We start from the raw sequence: 25541 nt of genomic DNA on the forward strand, positions 1-25541 counted from the left end.
CTGTGACTGGCCTTCTATTGGCCCAGGGCCAAGGCTGGCACTAGGGCACTCAGGCATGGACTCCAGAGAGCTGTGCTCTGGACCATCAAGAAAGCCGGGCCTTTCCAAAAGGGGAGGGGAGGGGAACGGAGCAACCTCTGGTGGCATAAACCCCCTAGGGAACAGAGGGCGTGGGCACAGACCTGTGATCCTTGGTGGCCCTTGCCTCGGAGGGAGGTAGCCAGTCAGTCCCTCCAGTGTAGGTAAAAGCCTAATCTGGAGGCTTGGTCCTCTGCCAGCTTTGCCCATGACTGCGTTGCTTTCTGCGTCACCTTCCCCTTGGAAAAGGGACTGTTATCCAGGCCTCCCCTGGATACCCTGTGGGTGTTTGTGGGGCAGTGGGGGATGGAGATAGTAAAGGTGGGTGCCTGGATGGAGCCCTGAGTGTCTCATGAGGCAAAAGATTCCCCTCTCACACGTATTTCTTTTAAAAGTATCTCAGGGTTGGCATTTTTACTGTCAGAGCTCAGACTACAGCCAGCTTGAACCCTGGCCAAACTTCTGAGCCTGACTGGTTTGATGGCTGAGGCCCCGGGGAGTCTTGCCTCCCCTGTTGGCCTGTACCCTGCATCTCTGAGCTTAAGTTCAGTACAGGGATGGGGTGATCCAGAGACTGTGTGGATCGCTATTGGGAATAGACAGGTCACAGGCCTCCTGTATGTTCTCTCCTGCTCCTAGGGACAGTGACACTTGTGGCAGGCAGGTCCCTGCCCTTTGCCTGTGAGCTTCCTTCCTTATTGGAAGTCCCTTGAGAACAGGGCTTATATGTCCAGTGGTTTGGAGAAATGGGACCTTCTGAACTGTGAGTGAATTCCCAGTTGTGGTGGGGTAGAGGGCAAATGGCCCTCAGACAGCTACTGTGTCTAGAGGGAAAGTTTATTTAGGACTTGGGCAATTCTAGCTGGCCCAAGACCACTTACCCAGTCTGGCTGTAGCCATGGACCCAGATAGCTGGGAGAGAGCCTTTTAGAACCCGAGCCTGGACTAGGGAGCCAGCCGGGCCATCCTGGGTCCCATGTCATAACCCTGCCAGGTTGTCCTAGCAGGACCTTGGTGTTTTGAGGCCCAGGTCAGTCATGTCAGGGCACCAGGTAAACAGACCCACAGACTCTTGCTCCTGGCCATGGTTTACGTAGGGGTGGGAAGTTTTGTGGCCTTTTTCCAAGTGGTCTACATGTAGTGTGGGACCGAAAGTTACAGTCCAGGAGCAGGTAGATCCTGGGCCAGACATTGGAAAAGGATTTGTGTTCACTTTACTGAGAGGGCCTGGGCTGCGAGGTTGGAGTAGGGTCTTGGGGCTGCACCTTTTCACATCATTCAGCCTCGTGGGGAGTGTGCATCATGGAGCGAGACTGGCCTTGGGAGCAGGCAGGGGTCCGAGCCAGACACCTGGCTGTGAGTAGTGCCTCTGCCCAGGTATGCTCTGACTCACTTGGGTGCAGTCTTGAATGAGCATCCCATGAGGCAGTTATAAACAGTGTCAAGGCACAAGGTTCTGCAGACTGTGCCACAGAGTCCACTGTCTGCTGGGGACGAGGAAACAGGAACCTAGGATTAATGTGCTGAGGATGTGGGGGTGGGGTTAGGTGGTGTGATGAGCTCACATGGCAGCTCCTATCTCACTCAGCCTTGGGGTCAGGAAGCTTTGCAGAGGAAGCAGTGTCTGAGCCCTGAAGGATGAGCAGGACTTGGCCAGATGAGAAAGGAGGGAAGGTCTTGTAGGCAGAGTTCAGCCTGGCCAGAGACCTGGAAGCAAAGCGGGAACAGCACATTGGAGGTCCTGACCGTATGACTGTATGACTCAAATGTGCCTTGTCTGGAGAGGTGGCAGGAGCCAAAGTCTGTAGGGACTTGTGGGCAGGGTAGGCAGTTTAGACTTTGTCCCAAGACAGTGCCTTTGATGCTTAGAAAAGTGACTCATCTGGAGTTCAGGGCCTTGTTGGATGCCTTGTTTGGGTCTCTCTTGCTCTTAGGTGGGAGATGGATGAGCCGTGACTCCCCTGCTTCCTAGTGCTGAGCTTGCAGGACTGGGGGTGGCCCAGATTTAAGAGCAGGATCTTGGAGCATTAGCTTCTGAGGTCCTGGGGGTGGAGGGGTTGGGTGGGGAGTATCCATTTGGCTCCAGCCCAGGTCAGAGCTGAGCCCCTGTGGCCGCTAGGCACCTCGTCTCTGCCTGTGTGTCCTTGACTCATAGCAGTCTTGTTTCTTTTTCTTTTCTTTTAAATATGTTTTAGTTGTTGATGGACCTTCATTTTATTTATTCATATGCGGTGTTGAGAATCAAACCCAGTGCCTCATGGATGCCAGGCAAGTGTGCTACCACTGAGCCACAACCCCAGCCCCCGAGCAGTCTTATTTCTTAGATGAAACACTGATTGCTCCAGGTGGCTGGTGAGTGGCCTGGTCCCCTCAGTGGCTACGGCCTGGTCCTCTGCCCTGTGGCAAGGGCTCACCAGACTCTCTTGGGTGGGCCAGCCAATGCTGGACATGAGCTGGGCTGCTGATGACACTTGAGAAAGCTTTGTGTTAGGGCTGTCATCCCTGCAGAGCATGGTGACCATGAACACAGAACATCCACAAGCCCTTATAGCACACCCACAGGTGGGTTCAGGGCAGCTTTTATTTTGTGACACACACTGCTTGCTTCTCGCTATAGATATTCCTGAAAGCATCACAGGTTCCGGGCAGCTGGTGCTGCCTCTTGCCTTGCCTTCAGCCCAGGGGGAACTGTGGGTCTGGTCAAGGATTGCTTGCAGTAGAGAAAAGCCTGGAGGGAAGGGACGCGGGAAGAGAGCGTGACAGTCTGACAGATTGATAGAGTGGGTTGCAGAGTCTGGGGCCCCATGGTGGCTGTGGGTTTCCTTTTACAGTGTTCCTGCATCCGTTGTCAGAGGCCCTGCATCTGGTCCCAGGGGTGAGCTGCCTACTGGGGTTCCTTCTTCTTCTTCTTTTTTTTTTTTAAGAGAGAGAGAGAGAATTTTATTATTTATATTTTAGTTATCGGCGGACACAACATCTTTGTTTGTATGTGGTGCTGAGGATCGAACTCGGGCCGCACGCATGCCAGGCGAGTGCGCTACCCGCTTGAGCCACATCCCCAGCCCCTGGGGTTCCTTCTTATACCCTCTTCCCTGTACCTTTGGGACTTGGCTCATAGGTCGGCAGCTTTTGCAGAGGGTGGCTTCCTTCCTCTTCCTCCCTGCAAGGAAGGCCAGGCTGACTACCATCTGAGGGACTGAGGAGTAGGAATGGAGCAGAAGAAATGGGAAGAGGTGGTTTAGTTCCGTCCCAAGTAGGCAGGGAGGTGCTAATGGGCTCACAGCTGGGAACCACCCCCGTGGCAGCCAGAACTGAGCCAGCTGGGAGACTGCAGGAGCCAGAGAGCCCAGCCTGGTGGTCAGTGCTGCTGGAGGAAGTGTCAGGCCTCCCTGCTGCTGGATCTCCTGTGCCTGCAGTGCCCTTTGTGGTGAGGTCCCTTCCCTGCCTTCCGCAAGACTGAGGGTCTCAGCTGTCTTGGGTAGAATGGGAGAGGGTTACCTGCCAAGGGGTCAGGCAAGAGGAGACTTCCCACTGCCAAAGAGGAGTATCTGTGTCAGCAGACCCTCACTCTGAAGGTGGTGGGGTGCTGGGAAATGAACCCCGGGCTTCCTGGAGGAGTAAGAGCTTGGTCTTGGAGTCTGGCAGATCTGGCTTTAAGTCTTGGTTCTGAGATGTAATTATGGGTGAACACAGGCAAGTTACTTAGCTTCTAGGAGCCTCATCTTCCTCACCTGCAGAAATGGAAGTTAAAATAGCAACACCAGCCTTATAAGGCTGTTGTGGGAATTAAAAGAATGCAAAGTACTGAGGACCTTAGTGGCATAAGCCCAGCATTGCTTTGTTGTTGTTGCTGCTGCTCCTCAGTGCTCTGCCTCCTGGGTGGTCCCCTCCCCTCTTCCTCCCAGGTTCCCAGGCATTTTTTACTCCTCTCCCCATCCCCTCAGAGGCTGGCCTTTCTTCTTTGGGGGCCCCAGATCTGTGTGTCTGTGTCCCTGGCACTGTGCTCTCTAGTGGGGGTGACAGGGAGGCCTTTGCAGCAGGAAGCTTTTGGGGATAATTCAACTTCCCCCAAACCAGGCTCCTTGATTTGTTCTAAGGCAGTGTCTGTCTCAGTATCCCCAACCATGGCCCCCTCCATGTGCAGAATTAGCGAATAGGGTCCTAGCAGCTGAGCGCAGCCCCTCTGGGCTGAGTACTGGAGCTCCCTGCACAGGCTCCACCCTGTTCCCCGACATCTGCCCCTGCCTGGGCCCCTCTATCAGGCACACACTGGCACGCGCACCCAGGCCTGCCTGCCACGTGGGCCTTCCCTTGCTCCAGGTCCCAACCCCCAAGCCTGTGCTGTGGCTCGCTGGGCGACAGAGCTGTGAAGGGGGGAGGCATGAGTGCATGTGAACGCTTCCCCCCTCCTCCCACCAAGGCACCAGGGCACATGGGCCTGCTGGGTGCCCCTGGGCCTGCTGGGTACCCCTCTGCCCCTCCCCTCTCAAACGTTCTTCCTTCCTCTGTCTCACTTCTGCACACACGGACTTCTAGTTCACTGGGCCTGAGGCTCCCTGGGAGAGGCACAGCCCCACAGTCCCACCCTGTAGCTTCACAAGCGCGCCAGGGTGACTTTCAGTCTGGGGACTGGCTTTTGGATCTCTGCTATGAATTGGGTTGGCTGTCCGGGAAAGAGGGTTTAAAAGCAAGAGAAGGGTTTGTTTAAAAGCTTTCCATTCTTGTCCAAATCCTCCCCCTCCTGCTGGGGGCTAGAGTGACTTGGATGCCCCCAGTCCCAGTCTTAATCCTCTCTGCAGCTACCCTAAATGAAGACAAAGGAGATGCACCCTGAGAGGGTCTCTTACTGCCTTCAGGGCTCAGGAGCCCACGGAGGACTTCAAGAGGGAAGTTACTCCTCTTCTGGATGCTGGGCGAAAGTGAAAGACAGGGAGTGGGCCTCCAGTGAGTCATGCCAGGCAGGCAGGCAGGCAGGCAGGCCCTGGGAGCCAGGGCCGGAGCTGCGGAAACGTGCAGAGGAGCGATAGCACCGAGACTCGCCTCAGAGAGGGGGCAGCACTGGGTGTAGGCAGGGCTTTGGATCCGCCCAGTCCCTGCTCTCTGCTGGTTTCCTGGGAATTGCCTGGGCTGCTACCGATGACCTGGAGCATACAGGGGCTGAGGTCACCTGGACCTGCAGATTTATTCTCCAGAGCGATCTAAGCTTTCTGCCTCTCCTTTCCCCGCCCAGCCTGAGTGATCCAGCATCAGAATATTCCTTGGGGAAGAGGTGAGCATGTAGCTCCTACCCCCACCAAGTTGCCCAGGGAGAAAAAAAAAAAAAATCTCACTGAGAGAGTTTTTAAAAATACATGCAAGCAGTTATGTAAATTGTAAAATGCAGGTCTGGATTCTGTTCTGTAGCAGCAGGATTAATAGAGAAGCCCTTTTTAAAAAATCAAGTTAGAGAGGGCTGAGGCATGTAACCCAATGCTAAGCAGATGCGTTGAGTCCTGGGTTTGATCCCCAACACCAAAAAAGAAAAAGAAAAAGAAAGAAAGAAAGAAAAATGTTAGCAAACAAAAAGAGAAAAACTAAGCACTTTGGTTATGACATCATGGAGAAACCTTATGTATCGAAGTTCTAGCAATCTGAACCTCACATATATGAGACTATTCTTTGCTCAGAGTGCTAGGGGCTCTTCAGCAATAGAGGGATAGGGTGGGGAGCAGCCCCAACCATGTTGACCAGCTTCTGGACTGGATTGGGCGTCCAGCCAGCCAGGGCTGCAAAACAGGTTTTGTGCTAATTGAGAAAGACTCCTGCAGCCAGAGCCCCACCCAGCAGCTCTTCCCAGGGGTGGGGCCTCACCTACAAGCCTCTTACTTTGAAGGATTGTGAGCCTGGCCTGGGTGCTGGATTCTGAAGGCATGGTGGGGATGCCTAGGAGGTGTGGCTGTGCTGGAAATGACCCCAACACACGCACTTCCTGTGTCTGGTATGTGCTTGGAGTGTCACGGAGGAGGTATTGGCTGGATAAAGATCCTCTTGGATCTGGAAGGAGGCTTTTGTATAGACAGATGAGCAATGAGGACTGGTGCCCCTGCCCAGTGGGCTGAGGCCTGGGTTAAGAGGACAAAGGAGCCCTATTTGGCCTTTGTTGCCCTTTTTCCCAGCATGCCCCAGGGATCAGGATGGATCCCAGCCTCTCTGGTCCTTCAACATATGCCTTTGTAAAATGCATACGTTATACAATCAAATACAGCAGCCCTGGAGCTTAACCAGGAGGTGGTGGGACAAGAGTACCTCGGAAAGGCTGTGATTCTGCAGCCTTACCAGTGCTGCTCTGTGACATAAGGACTAGAAGGCCTTCGGGGCCTCTTTCTCACACTTGTGCTGATGTCCAGGGATCCTGTGACTGACTTTGTCACTCTCTTTTTGCAGGCTCCAGGACCCTGTGGAGCATTATGATCTGGGAAGAGTAGATGAGCCCAAGAGACTTTCTGGAAGAGAAAGGAGATGCCAGCTGTTCCCTCTCCCTGTGCCTGACCACATCATCCAGTATCATCAACCCCTGCTCTGCCCTCGCTGGCTTCTGGGCTAGGGCCAGCCTTCCAGCAGGACCTTTCCCCAGGGAATGGGCAACTGGTGAAGGAGGTCTCACTGCTGGGCTCCGTTGGCCACACCATGAACCTCCAGGCCCAGCCTAAGGCTCAGAACAAGCGGAAGCGCTGTCTCTTTGGGGACCAGGAGGCAGCTGCCAAGGAGCAGCCACCACCCTTGCAGGCTCCTCAACAGTCCATCAGAGTGAAGGAGGAGCAGTACGGTGAGCACGAGAGTCCAGCAGGCGCTGCCTCCACTTCCCAGCCCGTGGAGCTGCCCGCTCCTAACAGCCTGGCCCTGCTGAACTCTGTGGTATATGGGCCTGATCGGAACCCAACAGCCATGTTGTCCCAGCAGGTGGGCTCAGTCAAGTGGCCCAACTCTGTGATGGCCCCAGGGCGTGGCCCAGAGCATGGAGGGGGTGGGGGTGTTAGTGACAGTGGCTGGCAGCAGCAGCCAGGCCAGCCTCCGCCTCATTCATGGAACCGCCTGTCCCTCTACAGCGGACACAAAGGGAGCCCTCATCCCAGCGTGGGGGTCTCCACCTACTATAACCACCCCGAGGCACTGAAGCGGGAGAAAGTGGGGGGGTCACAGGTAGACCGCTATGGAAACACAGTGCGTCCCATGATGCCCCAGAAGGTGCAGTTGGAAGTGGGGCGGCCCCAGGCACCCCTGAACTCTTTCCATGCCAAGAAACCCCCAAACCAGACGCTGCCCCTGCAACCCTTCCAGTTGGCATTTGGACACCAGGTGAACCGGCAGGTCTTCCGGCAGGGCCCGCCACCCCCCAACCCTGCTGCTGCCTTCCCCCCACAGAAGCAGCAGCAGCAGCAGCAGCAACAGCAGCAGCAGCAGCAGCAGCAGCAGCAGCAGGCCGCCCTGCCGCAGATGCAGCTCTTCGAGAACTTTTACTCCATGCAGCAGCCACCCTCGCAGCAGCCCCAGGACTTTGGCCTGCCACCGGCTGGGCCACTGGGACAGTCCCACCTGGCTCACCACAGCATGGCTCCTTACCCCTTTCCCCACAACCCAGATATGAACCCAGAACTGCGCAAGGCCCTCCTGCAGGAGGCAGCCCCGCAGCCCATGCTACCTCAGCCCCAGATCGCCTTCCCCCGCCGATCCCGCCGCCTCTCCAAAGAGGGGATTCTGCCTCCCACCTCCCTGGATGGAGCTGGCACCCAACCCGGGCAGGAGCCCACTGGCAATCTGTTCCTACATCAGTGGCCCCTGCAGCAGCAGCCACCCAGCTCCCTGGGGCAGCCCCATCCCGAAGCTCTGGGATTCCCACTGGAACTGAGGGAGTCTCAGCTGCTGGCTGATGGGGAAAGACTGGCACCCAATGGTCGGGAGCGTGAGGTTCCCGCCATGGGCAACGAGGAGGGCCTGAGGGCAGGAGGCACAGGGGACTGTGGACAGGTGCTACGGGGTGGGGTGATCCAGAGCACAAGACGGAGGCGACGGGCATCCCAGGAGGCCAATTTGCTCACCCTGGCCCAGAAGGCGGTGGAGCTGGCCTCACTGCAGAACTCAAAGGTGAGATGGGTATTGGGTGACAGACCTGGCAGGGGGCAGGGGATAGCAAGAGACAATAGGTCCACAAGGGCAGCCTTTTCATTCATTAAGGCAAACAGTGACAGCTGGCCCCGCCTCTTCCTCTTGATCCTGTATTGAACTTGAGCTTGAGTTGGAAGAAGTGAGTCTGGTCTCTGGAGGTGAATCCGCAGCCTAGTCACCTCCAGCTGCTGCTGCAGCCGCACAGCCTGGGGGAGGAGGGCAACAATCCAAAGGAACCAGGGGGTATGGGGGTGGCAAAGATGGTGGAATGAGACCTACATCCTTACCCTTGTTACATGTAGGATTGCACGAATGGTGTGACTCTACTTTATTACAACCAGAGAAGTGAAAATTGTGTTCTATTTGTGAACTATGAATCCAAGTGCATTCTGCTGTCATAAGTAATTAGAACAAATAAATAAATAATTTTTTTTTTTTTAAAAAGGAACCATAGCAATTGAGGAAGCTATTTATTGGTGATCTGAGCTTTGATGATAGTTCAAGAGAACATTTTGAGAAATGGGGCACACTCACAGATTGTGTGGTAATGAGAGACCCCCAAACAAAACATTCCAGGGGCTGTGGTTTTGTGTCTTTGTATTGAAGAGGTGGATACAGCCACGTGTGCTTGGCCACACAAGGTCGACGGGCAGGTAGTGGAACCAGAGAGTGCTGTTTCTAGAGAGGATTCTATAAAGCCTGGTGCCCATCTAACAGTGAAGAAGATTTTTTTGTTGGTATTAAAGAAAATACAGAAGAATATAATTTGAGAGATTACTTTGAAAAGTACGGCAAGATTGAAACCATAGAAGTTATGGAAGATAGGCAGAGTGGGAAAAAGAGAGGATTTGCTTTTGGAACTTTTGTGTGTGTGTTGCTGGGGATTGAACCCAGGGCCTTGTGCATGCAAGGGAAGCACTCTATCAACTGAGCTAGATACCCAGCCCAACTTTTATAACTTTTGATGAGCATGATACAGTTGACAAAATTATTGTTTGGAAATAGCACAGTATTAATGGGCATAATTGTGAAGTGAGAAAGGCCCTTCCTAAACAAGAGATGCAGACTGCTGGATTACAAAGAGGTCGTGGAGGTGGATCTGGCAACTTTACGGGTTGTGGAGGAAACTTTGGAGGTGGTGGAGGTAACTTTGGAGATGGTGGAAGTAACTTTGGTGGTAGAAACTTTGGTGGAAAAGGAGGCTGTGGTGGTGGAGGTGGTGGCAGCAGAGGTAGTTATGGCGGAGGTGATGGTGGATATAATGAATTTGGAGGTGATGGTGGCAACTAGGGCGGTGGTCCTGGTTATTGTAGTAGAGGAGGCTATGGTGGTGGTGGACCAGAGTATGGAAACCAAGGTGGTGGATGTGGTGGTAGATATGATGTTTACAATGAAGGAGGAAATTTTGGTGGTGGTGGGAACAATAATGATTTTGGAAATTACAGTGGACAAAAGAAATCAAATTATGGTCCCATGAAGGGAAGAAGTTTTGGTGGAAGAAGTTCTGGCAGTTCCTGTGGTGGTGGTTATGGAGTTAGTGGTAGAGTGGTGGATATGGTAGCAGAAGGTTTTAAAAACAGGAGAAGAGGGCTACAGTTCTTAGCAGGAGAGAGAGTGAGGAGTTGTCAGGAAAGTTCCAGGTTACTTTGAGTCAGTCATCCCAAATGCTTTAAAAGAATTGTAAAGATCTGCCACAGAAGGAATGATAATCCATAGTCAGAAAAGTTACTGTAGCTTATACAGGAAACCCTTCTTGTTCAGGACTGTCATAGCCACAGTTTGCAAAAAGTGCAGCTGTTGATTAATGCAATGCAGTGTTAATTAGATGTACATTCCTGAGGTCTTTTAATCAATTGTAACTTTGCCCTTTTTCATATCAGGCATATTTCCCTATAAATTGTAGTAGTGGTATCAGGAATAAAAAATTGAGGAATTTTAAACTTTTTTTTTTTTTTAAAAAAAGACATGCAAACGACCCCTACATAAGAATTCATACCTGAAGGGAAGCAGAGGTTTATATACATGGAGGATTGGGAAAGGAGGTGAGACCATTTCCAGGTCCAGTGTGCTAAAAGACAAGAATGTGATGGTGCTTACATGCTGATTGTAACTGTCAAATTTCATTTAAAATAGGTTCATTTGCTTTATATAAACTATACTACAATAAAGTTGATTTTTTTTAAAAAAAACAAAAGACAATAACAATAGAGACGAAGAGTGAATAGAATTTGAGCACACACACATGTTATGCTTGTAGTTTTTCTTTCTTTCTTTCGCTCTCTCTCTCTCTCTCTTTTTTTTTTAACCTGATCACACATAATTTATCATCAAATCCAATGAGAAGGGTGTTGTCATCTTTCCCTGTTTCTTACCTTGAAATGCTGAGCCCAAAGTGGGATTTCCCAAGGTCATGTAGCTGGAATAGAGGTCTAGTATCTGACCCCAAACCAGTGTTGGCTCCTTCTTTCACTAGAGGCCTCAATCACCAAATGCCTCAAGGCCTGAGAAGTAGAAGGCTGCAGAATTTGCCCTGTGTTTAGGGACAGCCAAACTTCACTCCTGCTAGCTACCTGTGGAAAAGTAGATGCAAAGACCACCCCTTGTGCATGCCTATAATCTCAGCTGTTTGAAAGGCTGACACAGGAGGATGGCAAGTTCAAAGTCAGCCTGGCCAATTTAGTGAGAACCTGCCTCAAAAAAAAAAAAGGGGGGGGGGGGCTGGGGATGTGGTTCAAGCGGTAGCGCGCTCGCCTGGCATGCGTGCGGCCCAGGTTCGATCCTCAGCACCACATACAAACAAAGATGTTGTGTCTGCCGAGAACTAAAAAATAAATATTAAAAAATTTTCTCTCTCTCTCTTTAAAAAAAAAAAAAAAGAAAGAAAGAAAACAAAACAAAAAATATGGTGGGGAGGTGCAGGAGGCACTGGAGATGTAGCTCAGTGGTAGAAAGTCCCTGGCTTCAATTCCCAGTACAGAAACAAAACCAAACCATCCCTAACGTTGGGCACAGTGGCAGACTCCTGTAATCCTATAGGCTTGGAAGGCTGAGGCAGGAGGATCACAAGTTCAAAGCCAGCCTCAGCAAAAGTGAGACTCAGTCTCTAAAAAAAAAAAAAAAAAAAAAAGCAACTCAGTAAGAGAAAATAGGGTTGGGGATGTGGCTCAATGATAGAGTGCCCTGAGTTCAGTCCCTGGTACAAAAAGAAAAAAAAGGAAAAGAAAAATCATCGCTTACTTGGGTTTCTTACTTCGTTTTGCAGAGATGTGTTTTTAATAGTTAGAGGCTAAGGGGCTGAGGCTGTAGCTCATGGTAGAGCGCTTGCTTAACATGTGTGAGGCACTGGGTTCAAGTCTCAGCACCATATATAAATAAACGGATGAAATAAAGGTCCATACATCTAAAAAAATTTAAAAAAATATTTAGATGCTAAGTTGGGTGCCATGCTCTGCTGGCCAGGGAAACACATCTGTAAGCCACTTGCAGCCTGAGATGGCTGTCTGAGGCCCCCTGCTGCAGGCCAGGACAACAGGACCTACCTGACAGCGAGGTTGTGCAGAATATTTAAATGTAGTGAGAGAGAAGAGATTATCATGAAAAGGTCAGGTTGTCAAAGACCAGTGAGAGTCCTTGTGAGTGTAAATCAGGACTGATCTTCTGAACCTCACTTCTATTCCTGTCCCCTCTTCTTCAGGATGCCAACGGCTCAGAGGAAAAGCGGAAAAGCGTACTGACCTCAACTACCAAGTGTGGGGTCGAGTTTTCCGAGGCTTCCTTAGCTGCCAAACGATTGCGAGAAGACAGCGGGATGGTACCCCTCATCATCCCAGTATCTGTGCCTGTGCGAGCTGTGGACCCAACTGAGGTAGCCCAGGCTGGAGGTGTAGCCGAGGATGGCAAGGGTTCTGAACAGAACCCCACTGAGCACAAGCCATCAGTCATTGTCACCCGCAGGCGGTCCACCCGCAACCCTGGGATGGATGCTCCAGCTCAGGTATGAGGCTTCTGGATACCCGTCTATTGCTTGAGTGCTCCTGCGGGTACAGGACCCTACTGGAAGCAGAGAACATGGCGGTATTGGAGGGCTTCAAGGGACCTGTGGAGATACTGTTTTTATTTTCTAAGTCAAACTTCTGGACGGTGTACATACAGGGATTGAGATAGCTTCATACTTGAAATTGAAATTGGGAAAATCTAGGATGTGTGAGTTTTTTTTTTTTTTTTTGCTTCAGATCAGCAAATTTTGACTGGCCCCTACTGTGGGTCAAGGCCCATGCCAAGTTTTGGGATAGAGAGATGTTTGCTTATTCTAAGTATTTTGAAATCTTCTATTAAAATTGAGGTTTTGTTTCTTCTTTTACTTCTGTTATTATTTGTGTGATGTATTTTGATGCAGTATTATTAGGTGCATTCTCATCTAGACATTCTCATCTAGACATCGTTCTTATCATGAAAGTTTTATTTTTATCTTTAGTTATATTTTGCCTTTAAAATCTATGTGGACAGCTAGTTTTCTTTTGGTTAGTGTCTACAAGGTGTATCTTTACTTTAATCTCTAATTATTATTATTATTATTATTATTATTATTTTTGTAGTTGTAGATGCATACCTTTATTTTATTTATTTACCTTTATGTGGTGCTGAGGATTGAACCCAGGGCCTCAAACATGCTAGGCAAGCACTCTACCACTGTGCTACAACCCCAGCCCCTACCTTAGTCTTTTCTTTATCCTTGACTTAAGGATAAATTTAGATCTCTTTCTTCATTCAGTATGTTTATTTACTGTCTCCCCACCTTGTATAGTGTAGTTCCTATTTATTTATTTACCAATAAAGTTGTATATATATTGTACAACATGATGTTTTGATGTAGGTATATATCAAATGGCTAAATCAGGCTAATTATCATATTCATTAGCTCACATACTTATTGTATTTTTTTTTTATGCTGAGAACATTTAAAATCTACTCTCGTAGCAATTTCCAAGTACATGATGCAGTATTATTAGTGACAGTCACCATGTCGTATAGTAGATCTACTGAATTTACTCTTGCTGTTTGAAGAACTCTGAAGTTGTTTCCTTTGATCAACATCTCCCCTAAGCCTCAGCCCTTGGTAACCACCATTCTACTGTCTGACACTTTTTTAGCTTCCACTGATAGCTTGCACTTCCTGTATGTACTGATATATGCGGTTTGTCATCTGCTGTCTACTTTTAGCTTTCTGTTTATCCCTGCCTTTCCTATACTGTGTTCCTCCCCCAACCTCCCTTGGATTGATCAGGGTTGTTATTCTATTTCTCGGCTTTGTTAATTTGGTATATGTGTAATTATTTCTCTTTTAGTGAAATAATTAGCAGATTTCTTCCCTGAATTTCTACTGTAGAACTAAGTCCTACAGAAAGGGATTTGATTTTCTCAACTCTGAAGAACAATACATGACGAGTACCATCCTAGATGCATAGGAGAGGTGTTTACTTACTATCTATAGTGAATGCCTTATGACACTGAGGCTTAATTCCCTGATTGAGAACAATGCTTGAGATTAAAACCTGTCTGCCACTTTTTTGGTGGATTTCAATAAGTCAAGGATACTTTTTTTTTGGGGGGGGGTACCTGAGATTGAACTCGGGGACCACTCAAACATTGAGCCACATCCCTAGCCCTATTTTGTATTTTATTAGAGACAGGGTCTCACTGATTTGCTTAGCATCTCGCTACATTGCTGAGGCTGGCTTTGCTTGCAACAAGGATACTTATTTTTTATTATTTTAAAATTTTCTTTATTTCAGAACTGCCTTTATGTACAGACATCATAAAAAAAAAAATGCACAGACAATGGAGATTTTCCAAGGAATAGGAGCTGGAAGTAAAACTTAAGGGCAATGAATCAGGCGGTATAGTGATACCAGGTTTCAAACTATATTACATAGCAATTGTAACAAAAACAGCATGGTACTGGTACCAAAACAGGCGGGTGGACCAATGGTACAGAATAGAGGACACAGAGACTAATCCACAAAGTTACAACTATCTTATATTTGATAAAGGGGCTAAAAGCATGCAATGGAGGAAGGATAGCATCTTCAACAAATGGTGTTGGGAAAACTGGAAATCCATATGCAACAAAATGAAACTGAATTCCCTCCTCTCGCCATGCACAAAAGTCAACTCAAAATGGATCAAGGAGCTTGATATCAAATCAGAGACTCTGCATCTGATAGAAGAAAAAGTTGGCTCCTATCTACATATTGTGGGGTCGGGCTCCAAATTCCTTAATAGGACACCCATAGCACAAGAGTTAATAACAAGAATCAACAAATGGGACTTACTTAAACTAAAAAGTTTTTTCTCAGCAAGAGAAACAATAAGAGAGGTAAATAGGGAGCCTACATCATGGGAACAAATTTTTACTCCTCACACTTCAGATAGAGCCCTAATATCCAGAGTATACAAAGAACTCAAAAAATTAAACAATAAGATAACAAATAACCCAATCAACAAATGGGCCAAGGACCTGAACAGACACTTCTCAGAGGAGGACATACAATCAATCAACAAGTACATGAAAAAATGCTCACCATCTCTAGCAGTCAGAGAAATGCAAATCAAAACCACCCTAAGATACCATCTCACTTCAGTAAGATTGGCAGCCATTATGAAGTCAAACAACGACAAGTGCTGGCGAGAATGTGGGGAAAAGGGTACTCTTGTACATTGCTGGTGGGACTGCAAATTGGTGCGGCCAATTTGGAAAGCAGTATGGAGATTCCTGGAAAGCTGGGAATGGAACCACCATTTGACCCAGCTATTGCCCTTCTCGGACTATTCCCTAAAGACCTTAAAAGAGCGTACTACAGGGATACTGCCACATCGATGTTCATAGCAGCACAATTCACAATAGCTAGACTGTGGAACCAACCCAGATGCCCTTCAATAGATGAATGGATAAAAAAAATGTGGCATTTATACACCATGGAGTATTACGCAATGCTAAAAAATGACAAAATCATGGAATTTGCAGGGAAATGGATGACATTAGAGCAGATTATGCTTAGTGAAGCTAGCCAATCCCTAAAAAACAAATACCAAATGTCTTCTTTGATATAATGAGAGCAACTAAGAACAGAGCAGGGAGGAAGAGCAGGAAGAAAAGATTAACATTAAACAGAGACATGAGGTGGGAGGGAAAGGGAGAGAAAAGGGAAATTGCATGGAAATGGAGGGAGACCCTCATTGCTATACAAAATTACATTAAGAGGTTGTGAGGGAAATGGGAAAATAAACAAGGAGAGAAATGAATTTAAGTAGATGGGGTAGAGAGAGAAGATGGGAGGGGAGGGGAGGGGGGATAGTAGAGGATAGGAAAGGTAGCAGAATACAACAGTTACTAATAGGGCATTATGTAAAATTGTGGATGTGTAACCGATGTGATTCTGCAATCTGTATTTGGGGTAAAACTGGGAGTTCATAACCCACTTGAATCTAATGTATGAAATATGATACGTCAAGAGCTTTGTAATGTTTTGAACAACCAATAAAAAAAATATGCTAAGAAAAAAAAAAGTTAAATAAAATAATCCAGGCACAGAAAAAAAAAAAAAAAAAAAAAAACTTAAGGGCAACTGGAGAACTGAAATTGTCCCAGAGTAGTTCTGAGGATCACTCTTGCTTAAATGTCCTTGATAACCTCTTCAAGTTCTTCCTTTGTGAACATGTGGAAATTCTGGCCAGGCTGCACTGTGGCTAGATCTATGTTAGTTGCATTCAGCTTCTCCTCCATTACTTGTTTAAGGATGATGAGTGAAGATTTGATGGCTTCTTTCAGTGTCATAGACTTGTGGTAAACTTCTTGCAAGGAGCTCTGGGCACCCTCTGAAGCAGAGCCAATTGCTCGAGCATCACATTGTACAAAAGTCCCAGATGGGTCCATATGAAACAGCTGGGGTCCTTTCTCATCAACTCCTCCAAATAACAGTGCTACTCCAAAGGGACGAGACATGGCACCTGGATCTGCATCTTCTTCTCCAAACTGTAGGGCCAGATTGGACACAGCCTGGGTCACACTCTCTACCGTCATTGTCTCATTGTAGGTAAACCAATGGTTCTGTGTCTCCACTCTGGCCTTATCAATTAAAGTCTTAGCATCAGCAATTAGCCCACTCATGGCACAACCTATATGGGCATCAATCTCTGCAATTTTCTCAGTGCTGCTAGTCTCCATGAGTGGGGAGGTAATTCTTTTCTCCACAGCTAGGCATACACCTTCTGATGTCTGGATCCCAATGGCTGTAGAACCAAGCTGTCATACTCGGACCGGGTGAGGAACATAGCGAGGACGAGGGAAGGTGGCAGTGGCTACGAGGGGATTTCGAGGATCAACACGACTCCAACAGCATTCAACTAAACCACACGGCCACAGCACCTAAGGCCCCCTTCAAAGGATACTTTTTTAATTACTAAATTTCCATTTGGTTCATTTTTACAGTTTCTAGTTCTGTGATGAAATTCTTGAGCTTACCTTTTATTTTGTTGCAGAAATTTAGTCTAGTCTCCTTTAATTTTATGTCTGATAACTCCATTAATGTTGTTCTGTTTCTATTACCTTTTATTTCTTCTTTTTATATTCCATCTTGCTTTCTTGTGTATCAGGTTATTTTTTATTGAACGTCAAGTACATTAGTCCATTTTCTGTTGGTATAACAAAATACTTGAAACTGGGCACTTATAAAGAAAAAATAAAAGGCTTATTTAGCTCACAGTTTTAGAGACTTAAAGCCCAAGGTTGGGCAGCCCCATCTGTTCAGCCTCTGGTGAAGGGCTTGACTGCATTACAGCATGATAGATGGCATCGTGGTGGAGGCATGTGCAAGAGGAAGAGAGCAGTCCCATAGTGAGATGGGAAGCAAGAGCGACTCAGGGAAAGGCCTGCTCTTTTAGAACAACTTGCACTTAAAAGAACTAACTCATTCTGCAAGACCAGCATATCTTTTTCAATAGTAATGCTCCTATGGCACAGTTACCTTGCATTAGGCCCTATCTCTTAAAGCTTGCACCTCTTCAACACTGCCACACTGGAGACCAAGCCTCTAGCATATGAACCCGTGAGAGACAAACTATATCCAAACCCTAAGCTCAGACATTGTATAAAGAAAATCGCTGAATGTCTGAGAAGTGTGGCTTTATTCCACAAGACTTCCCCTCCCCGCTTTCCCTCTAATGGCTTATTTCCCAGAGCTAGGTTGGGACTGTGTGAAGGCTGGCTCCAGGAGCTTTGCACCAGCCCCTAATATAAAGCTACTTGTAATACTGGCTTCTTCCCCATGGTCCTAGTACTGGGTATCCTGAACTGATAACTAACTCCAATACATTTTTTTCCCCTGTAAAAATTTAAATCTCTTTCTTCATTCAGTATGTTTATTTACTGTCTCCCCACCTTAGACAACATTTTAAAGCCTTCTATAACATCACCCCATCTTCCAGAGCAACTCATCTTTTTTTTTTTTTTTAATTTTTAACTTTTTGTTGTTGTAGGTGGACATAATACCTTTATTCATTTTATTTTTATGAGGATTGAACCCAATGCCTCATGTATGCTAGGCAAGCACTCTCCCACTGAGCTACAACACCAGCCCTAGAGTAACTCACATTTAATGGCCATTTTGTATCACAATTAAAAAACTGACTGCATGGCCAAGTTCTGAACTGACCTGAGAAAAATAATGTGTATGTTTCTGTGTGTCTGTGTCCCACCAATTCCCCCCAAATGTGAATCAATCTCTCCTTTCCCCACCCCCCACCCCCAATGCGTTGAAGTAATTAAAAGACTTTGGATAATGCTTTCCTCTTCCAAAGACAGGTAGTCTTTGGAAGACAGATAGCAAAGGGCATTAGCAATCCTGAATCATTTTTATTTTATAAGAGATTGAAATGGGATTATTTGAAGCTTGGCTTTTCTGTTTCTGATTCTCCTTTATTCTGAGACATAGCTCTGTGCAGTCCTAATCTGAAGCCTGGATGTTTATGAGGCTCTCCTTCCGTAGCAGGCCCTAAACTCCAGTTCTTATTCTGTTTTCTCCTTCTTCTCCTTCTCCTTCTCCTTCTCCTCCTTCTTCTTCTTCTCCTTCTCCTTCTCCTCCTTCTCCTTCTCCTTCTCCCTCTCCTTCTCTCCTTCTCGCCTTCTCTCCTTCCTGCGGATTGAACCCAGGGGCACTCAATCACTGAGTCACATCCCCAGCCCTTTCTAATATTTGATTCAGAGATAGGGTCTCCCTGAGTTGCTTAGGGCCTCGCTAATTTGCTGAGGGCTGGCTTCGAAATCGCCATCTTTTGCCTCAGCCTCCTGAGTTGCTAGGATTACATGCATGTGTCACTGTGTCTGGCTCTGTTAGCTTTTTAGTTGTAGATGGACACAATACCTTTGTTTCATTTACTAATTTGTATGTAGTGCTGAGGATGGAACCCAGTGCCTCATACTTGTGAGGCAAGCGCTCTGCCACTGAGCCACAATTCCAGCCCCTCTGTTAGCTTTTTGAATTGAATTTGTTAACAGGTTTGTTCAGTTTCTTAGCCTCTTGGTTGCTTCTTCACTAATGGCATCCACCTGTAGGAAAAAGGCAGCCCTGTTCTTTCATACCTATGTTAGGCAGGCACTTACTGTTCCCATGTTTAAAAATGAAGATATATATAGAGAGAATGTGTAATTTCAAGTGGCAAATAAAGGTGATAGATCCCAAACCAATCAGTCCAGTTCCACAGTCTGGACCCTCCACTGCTGTACTCTTCTGCCCTATCACATACTTTACAATAGGGGTTAGGAATTATGGCCTGGGGCTAACCCAGAGCTAAGAATGGTTTCCACTGGATTATTTAAAAGAGAGAGGAAGGAAGAAAGAAGAAGAATATGTTAACAGAGACTGCATGTGACCCACAAAGCCTAAGATATTTACTCTGGCTCCTTTTTCCAGGAGACGTTTGACCTCTGCTCCAGAGGGGGGACAGTGAGGAAGTCTATTGGACCTGCCCGCCTTTTCAGGCATGCCCTGGTGGATGTGGTGGGCAGACAGTTCTCAAAGTGAGACTGGCAGGCTATGTCAAGGCTTCAGTTTTCCTGTTTTCTTCTCCAGGCTGAGGACCTGAATACCAAGTTGGAGGGGGAGCCTTCGGTAAGGAAACCAAAGCAGCGACCCAGGCCGGAGCCCCTGATCATCCCCACCAAAGCGGGCACTTTCATCGCTCCTTCTGTCTACTCCAACATCACCCCATACCAGAGCCACCTGCGGTCTCCTGTCCGCCTGGCTGATCATCCCTCTGAGCGGAGCTTTGAGCTGCCTCCCTACACACCACCCCCCATCCTTAGCCCCGTGCGGGAAGGCTCTGGCCTCTACTTCAATGCCATCATATCAACCAGCAGCATCCCAGCCCCTCCTCCCATCACGCCAAAGAGTGCCCACCGCACCCTGCTCCGGTCTAGTAAGTGACTGTGCTAAATCACCCCCTTGGTGGCCATGGCAGTGGGGAATGTTGGGGGAAGGACACTGGGCAGGGAGGCAGTTCAGCCTATGGGGCTGCTGGGGATTGAGCTGGAGGCTGTGGGAGAAGGGACTTACTCTCTCCTCTGAGAAAGAGAAGGAGGTTGTCCTGTTACATGAACAAGGGGTGGGGGTTGGGGAGTAGGTCATTTCCATGGTTTGGATTCAGTTCCCAGTTCTACCATTGACTATTACAGCTCTTTGTGCAAACCATTTAAACATCCTGGGTCTTGGGTACTTCTGCATTAAAATGGGAATTAATAGTACTTTGTTAATGATGAAATTGCCAATATTCAGCTGTTTTGGGATCCACCAATAGCAGTTTCTTATGATTCATCCTAATGGCTATCTCCTAAAGTTGTGGTGAGGATCAGATGCCTTAGCATGGGTAAAACCCTTAACGTGAGGTTTGGTTATTGAGTTTGTTTGCAATAATATTTGGAAGATCTGGTCTCCTTTGCTCTCAAGTATTTATTTCTGCCAAGAGTAGACATTTTGGAAAACTTTGGCTGGCCTGGGTGGTGTGTCGCTGATAGGTGTATCCTACAAAGGAATCCATTTCCTCTTAAAAAAAAAAAAAAAAAAAAAAAAAAAAGATAATTCTCTCCCTTAGAGTGGGCGGAGAGGATTAAGTGGGAATAGTACCTTGATGCCTTCACCCATTTAACCTGAAATGGATTTCACCCATGGTGTAGCTCTCTGGTGCCCCCTGGTGTCTATGGATGAGAAGCAGCTTGCCCCACTTCCCCGGGAAGTTTCTCTGCCCCTCTCTGGGTTTTGCAGAAAGTCACTGTTGAGAGTGCCACAGTCTTGGCAGTCAAGAAGAGGTCAGTTTGTCCACAATTTTTACAGAGCACTTGGGTGTAAGGCCTTGAACTGGGTCTGGCGATGGTTCCAAGAACGTATGGGACACCATGACCTGAGAGTGCAGGATTATTAGGGAGTTGACATGAAAGCCCAGGAGACAGAAAAGCAGAGGTTCCTGACAGTGTAGGAGCAGCAGCCAGTAAGTGAAGCTGACACTGAGCTCCAGGTCTGCAGAGGCTTGGTAAGGTGAAGAAAGCAATCAGGAGGGGGTGGGGCTAGAGCTGAGCTTGAACTCTGGAGGGGGAGGGGCGGGGAGGGGCACACAAGGCAGAGCAAATGACTGTGGCTAGACTTTTGGTGGGGCTGTGCAGGGAGTGAGGGGCCACAAGGTAAGCAGGCTGCTAGCATTGAGGGTCCAGGCAAGGGGCTAATGGGAGATATAGACGGAAGAGAAGCTGCCTTGAGCCCCGCCGAGCTGACGATTACAGGTTTTATTTCATGTTGCATGGTTTTTTGTTTTTTGTTTTTTGCTCGCTCTCTCGCTCTCTGTCTCTTTCTCTCTGAGCAAGGGTGTGCTTTGATCCAAAACCTTAAGGAAATTAGCTTGGAAGAAACTGAGGCAGAAAATCCAGAAAGGGACTGAGAAGATAATTTTAAAGCCGAGATCCTCTTTACCACCTCTCTAGTATGCCCAAAGTTTCAGCTTCTTTACTAGAAAACCATAGTTTGATGTCGAAGTTACTCTGTAGTGTGGGAGCTCCTGGGAACAGGAACTTGGCATGCATAGTGGTGCTAGTAGTAGGGGTAACAATACTAGCTCCTGTTTACTGAGTGCCAGGCTCTCTGCATTGTTTCATTCAATCTTCACCTTAATTCTAGGACATAGAAATAGCCCCTTTTCTGCAGGTGTGCAAACTGAGGTCCCCAAAAGTTTAGTAAAAGGGCCAAGTCATCACATTTAGCAGGCTGCACTGAGGACTCAAGGTGCCTGAGTTTGAAGTGAATTCATTGAATCAGTGCTGTGACTCCTTTGTATGCAGGGCAGCCACCCAGGGCTCTGGTGTTTTGCTGAAGGGAAGAGGGCGCCACTTATCAACCTACTCTTTGTCCCATAGACAGCTCTGAAGTCACCCCACCTGTGCTTTCTGTGATGGGGGAGGCCACCCCAGTGAGCATCGAGCCGTAAGTATAGCCCGGCCTTGGGCCCATGGTGTGAGGGTGGCCAGGTGGGCCCAGTGCATGTAGGGGGGCTCTGGGAGCAAGAGGAGAGTTTGGTGGGATCTCTAGAGGGCCAAGCACCACTTGGGCTTTTGCAATTGGCCCTGGGCTGTTCTCCCCCTGCTTTTGTGTGGAAGTAGCAAAGAAAGGAAGAGTCTAGCTCAGCTTGAGTTTGTTTCTGGAGCGCTGGACAGGAGTCCAGGAGACTCTTCCTGTCTGCCAACATGGAGCAGTTTCTCCCCTTCCGGGCCTCTCTCACTTGCCCTCCTGGTTGTAGCAGGTGCCAGGCTGTCATCACAGTCTACCAGAAACTAGGTTTCCTACACCCAGCTGAAGCCTGGCTGCACTCCATCTCTGTCAGCTGCTGTCTTCTTCCCATCCCCAGGGAGAAAGTCAGGTTCCCCTGTTCCCATGTGGTGAGGCCTAACTCCATGCCCTGTTCACCCTGCAGACGGATCAACGTGGGCACCCGGTTCCAAGCGGAAATCCCCTTGATAAGGGACCGCGCCCTGGCAGCTTCAGACCCCCACAAGGCTGACTTGGTGTGGCAGCCCTGGGAGAACCTAGAGAACAGCCGGGAGAAGCAGAGGCAAGGTGAGGAGGGACCCGGGAGTAAACAGGCTGAGGCAGGTTGGTGGGCAGATAGGCATAGGCCAGGCCTGGTCAGGCCCAGCCCTGAGCATGATTTTCTCTCCTCCTCACCTTCCATGAATCCAGTGGAAGACCTACTGACGGCTGCCTGCTCCAGCATTTTCCCTGGTGCTGGCACCAACCAGGAACTGGCCCTGCATTATCTTCACGAGTCCAAGGGAGATATCCTGGTAAGATAGCACCATTGGCCCAGGGAGGTCCCTCAGGGAGGTTGGCACGGATCTGAGTCTGCTGCCCAGAGGCAGGGTCTTCTGGAATGCTGATTTGAGGCAAGCAGGAGGGTAGGGGCCTGGATCAAGGCATCACCATTTCCAAATTCAAGATTTGGGTGTGCAATCCATCCCAATCCCCTGATTCTAGGCTAGTGGGTTCCCACTGTCAGACAGAACTGTCTCTGAGGGCCTTCTCGATCCTGTTGCCTGCCTTGGGAGCCACAGTTCTCTTAAAAGGTCCTAAGGAGCCCCACCTCCACGACCTTACCACCCTCTCACATCTCTTGCCCCTCCATGGTTAAGGGGGACAAGAATAAGCCCCACCCACGCTTATTCTTATAAAAGACCTCAGGTGGCCTTTTACATTTTTCCAGGCCTAGGATTCTTAGTCCACCACTGAGACTGCCACCAGGGCCCTGACTGTAAACTCACTTCCCTTCCAGGAGACGCTGAATAAGCTGCTATTGAAGAAGCCCCTACGGCCCCACAACCACCCACTGGCAACTTATCACTACACAGGTGGGCTTCACTGGTTTGGGAATGTGCAAGAGCCTCCAGGGGTTTCCAGCTTCTCCAGGGCCCTGCTCAGTGCTGAGTCACTGCCAGGGGTGGGGGCAGGGAAGAGCAGAGAAAGGGACACCAAAGCCAGGGTAGTTCTCCAGGGGTTTCTTGTGCCCCAGAGGGAAGGTTGGAGAGTTTGGGCAGGTGGGAACCCCTCCCAACAAAAAAGCCCAAGTTACTGGTACAAGGGACAGGAACAGGGAGTGTCATCTAACTTGGCTTCAGGTACCTGGAATTTCAATGGCCCTTGGAGCACATGTCTTATTCTGGACATTGTACTTTTTAAGTGGTACATTGGCCAAATCACGTGACTCTGGCAGCCACTGTTATTGATTCCTGTCAGCGTCACTTTTATCTGCACCAGGCAGAACACTAAGGGTTTCACCTGCATTGTGTCACTTAGTCCTCACCACACCTGGGAAGGTGGATTCTAATGTTATCATTTCACAAGCAAAGGCAGTAGGGCTTCCAGCGACTGGCAGTGAGTGGCCAGCTGGATGGGGAGTCAGTTCTGAATGCCTGCAGAGACCTCATGTGGATGGCCCCTCACTTTTCATTTGGTCAGAATCAGCCCACAGTGCTCATGGTCCTCCTGCCCACCTTACCCCCAGCTCCCTCTTTGCCCCTCAGGCTCTGACCAGTGGAAGATGGCTGAGAGGAAGCTGTTCAACAAGGGCATTGCCATCTACAAGAAGGATTTCTTTCTCGTGCAGAAGCTGGTAAGCTGGGGCTCTGTCTTAGGGCTGGTGAAGGCCGGGAGCAGCCTACCTGATCTGCCAGTGGGAGCCCTGAGTTGCTGGTGCCCTCTTTAAAAAGTAGTCAGATCAATGCCATTAAGTAGCATTGCAGATAATTTTATAAACACAAAAAGGAGAGAAGATCTGGCCTTTCTGCTGGTTCCAGTTCTCTTTCCTACATTGGGGTGGTGTGGCGATGCTCTATGGTCTTGTTCCAGAGGGGGCCTGGCATTAGACTTAAAATAGGAGGGAGACCAGATGGGAATGAAGGCTGCAAGCAGACGTGAGCCATTCCCCCAAGGGAATATGGAAAGGAAGTCACTCTCCTGGGAGGAGAACTGAGAACCAGCAAGTGCTTTTGTCATTGACCCAGGGTCCTCTACTTCCTGTCTGACCTAAGGCTTCCTTCCAGTAACTCAGTTGACCATGCCTAGGTTCCCTAGATAACCTGGTTCATGTTCTTGTGGAAGAGTAGAGTGCTTTGCTAATCCAAGGAATTGTGTCTTTTCCAGCCCTCTCACAAAATCTGGGTTGTGGGGAGAGTGGGTTGTATGGATTGACAAGGGAAAGGAGCTTCCAGAACTGCACTGTTCCTCCTAGGTTGAGGACCATGTCAGGAATGGCCCTGGGGATTGGACAGAGGGCTGAGGAGTTCTATGAGGGCCCTGTTAAAAGAACCTTCATTTGCTGTGTTTTCGTAACACTCTGTCCCCTAATTGGGCTATATTGCCAGGAAGCCTGTGCCCTTAAAAATCATTAGCTCCTAATGCCTACTGAAAAGAGCAGATCAACAGTCAGTCACACAAAAGATCAGAGAAAATTGACAGGAGAAGTATTAACAGTCTAATTGATAAATGTGTGACGTAGCCATTCCTGGGAGCTGAAGCATGTCTGTTTCATCTTTAGGCACAGAGGCCCCCGCTGGCCCCTGGGCTCCCTGGCCAGGAGCTCCCAGCACAGTAATGGCTGAATGGTCTGGGATCTTGGGGAATATTAGAGAAAAAAGCCCCTATGGGGATAAGTGGTCTAAAATCCAAACTCAGTGGCCAAATAATTTATAAAATGAGAGGGTTAGAATTTCAGGGTTTGGGATGTTTCTGGAGATTGTCTAGTCTCACCCCATTTACTATTTACACATGAAAAAATAAATTAGAAAGCTGAGTGACTTGCCTAATGTCCCATTGCTATTTGGTAGCAGAGTTAGGAGCAAGACTTGGGTCTTCTGTTTTTTTTTTTTTTTTTAACTTTTTTCAGATTTTCCCACAGCTTTCTGGTTAGTTTACCTCAAGTCCAACCCCCACACAGGACAGTGGGACATTTCTTTACCTCACTTGTCAGTTGCTGTTCCCTGGAGAGGACTGAAAAAGTTTACCTGAATTCACGAAGGGGGTCTGTGTTGCCAGATTTGGGCTGGCATTGGATGTGGATGGTGCCCAGGCTTTTTACAGAAAAAAATGAAGGAACAGTATAATAAACACCCACTAATGTCCCACTTAGATTTATCAGTTGTTAACATGGCCCCATTTGCTTTCCCTCTCTATGTGTAAATAAACCTACTGCATATATATATATATATATATATATATATATATATATATAACTAT

General features: G+C 48.2%; 1 protein-coding gene and 2 pseudogenes across 3 annotated transcripts in view; 2 read left to right on the forward strand and 1 right to left on the reverse strand.

Annotated features, from left to right (window-relative positions):
* Mideas (mitotic deacetylase associated SANT domain protein) overlaps positions 1-25541 on the forward strand; it is a 68614-nt gene that overhangs the window by 35375 nt on the left and 7698 nt on the right. For all 3 annotated transcript variants that reach the window (XM_076849893.2, XM_076849895.2, XM_076849894.2), the window contains exons 2-9: positions 6502-8199; positions 11915-12214; positions 19347-19692; positions 21674-21740; positions 22228-22370; positions 22494-22597; positions 23083-23158; positions 23831-23919. In XM_076849893.2, the coding sequence (XP_076706008.2) occupies positions 6745-8199; positions 11915-12214; positions 19347-19692; positions 21674-21740; positions 22228-22370; positions 22494-22597; positions 23083-23158; positions 23831-23919 (2580 nt within the window). In that variant the 5' untranslated portion in view covers positions 6502-6744. The remainder of the gene's footprint in view (positions 1-6501; positions 8200-11914; positions 12215-19346; positions 19693-21673; positions 21741-22227; positions 22371-22493; positions 22598-23082; positions 23159-23830; positions 23920-25541) is intronic.
* On the forward strand, positions 8400-9794 carry LOC143393461 (heterogeneous nuclear ribonucleoprotein A3-like; annotated as a pseudogene).
* On the reverse strand, positions 15846-16595 carry LOC143395088 (proteasome subunit alpha type-5 pseudogene; annotated as a pseudogene).

This window comes from Callospermophilus lateralis, chromosome 3, assembly GCF_048772815.1.
Source record: "Callospermophilus lateralis isolate mCalLat2 chromosome 3, mCalLat2.hap1, whole genome shotgun sequence".
Lineage (NCBI taxonomy): Eukaryota > Metazoa > Chordata > Mammalia > Rodentia > Sciuridae > Callospermophilus > Callospermophilus lateralis.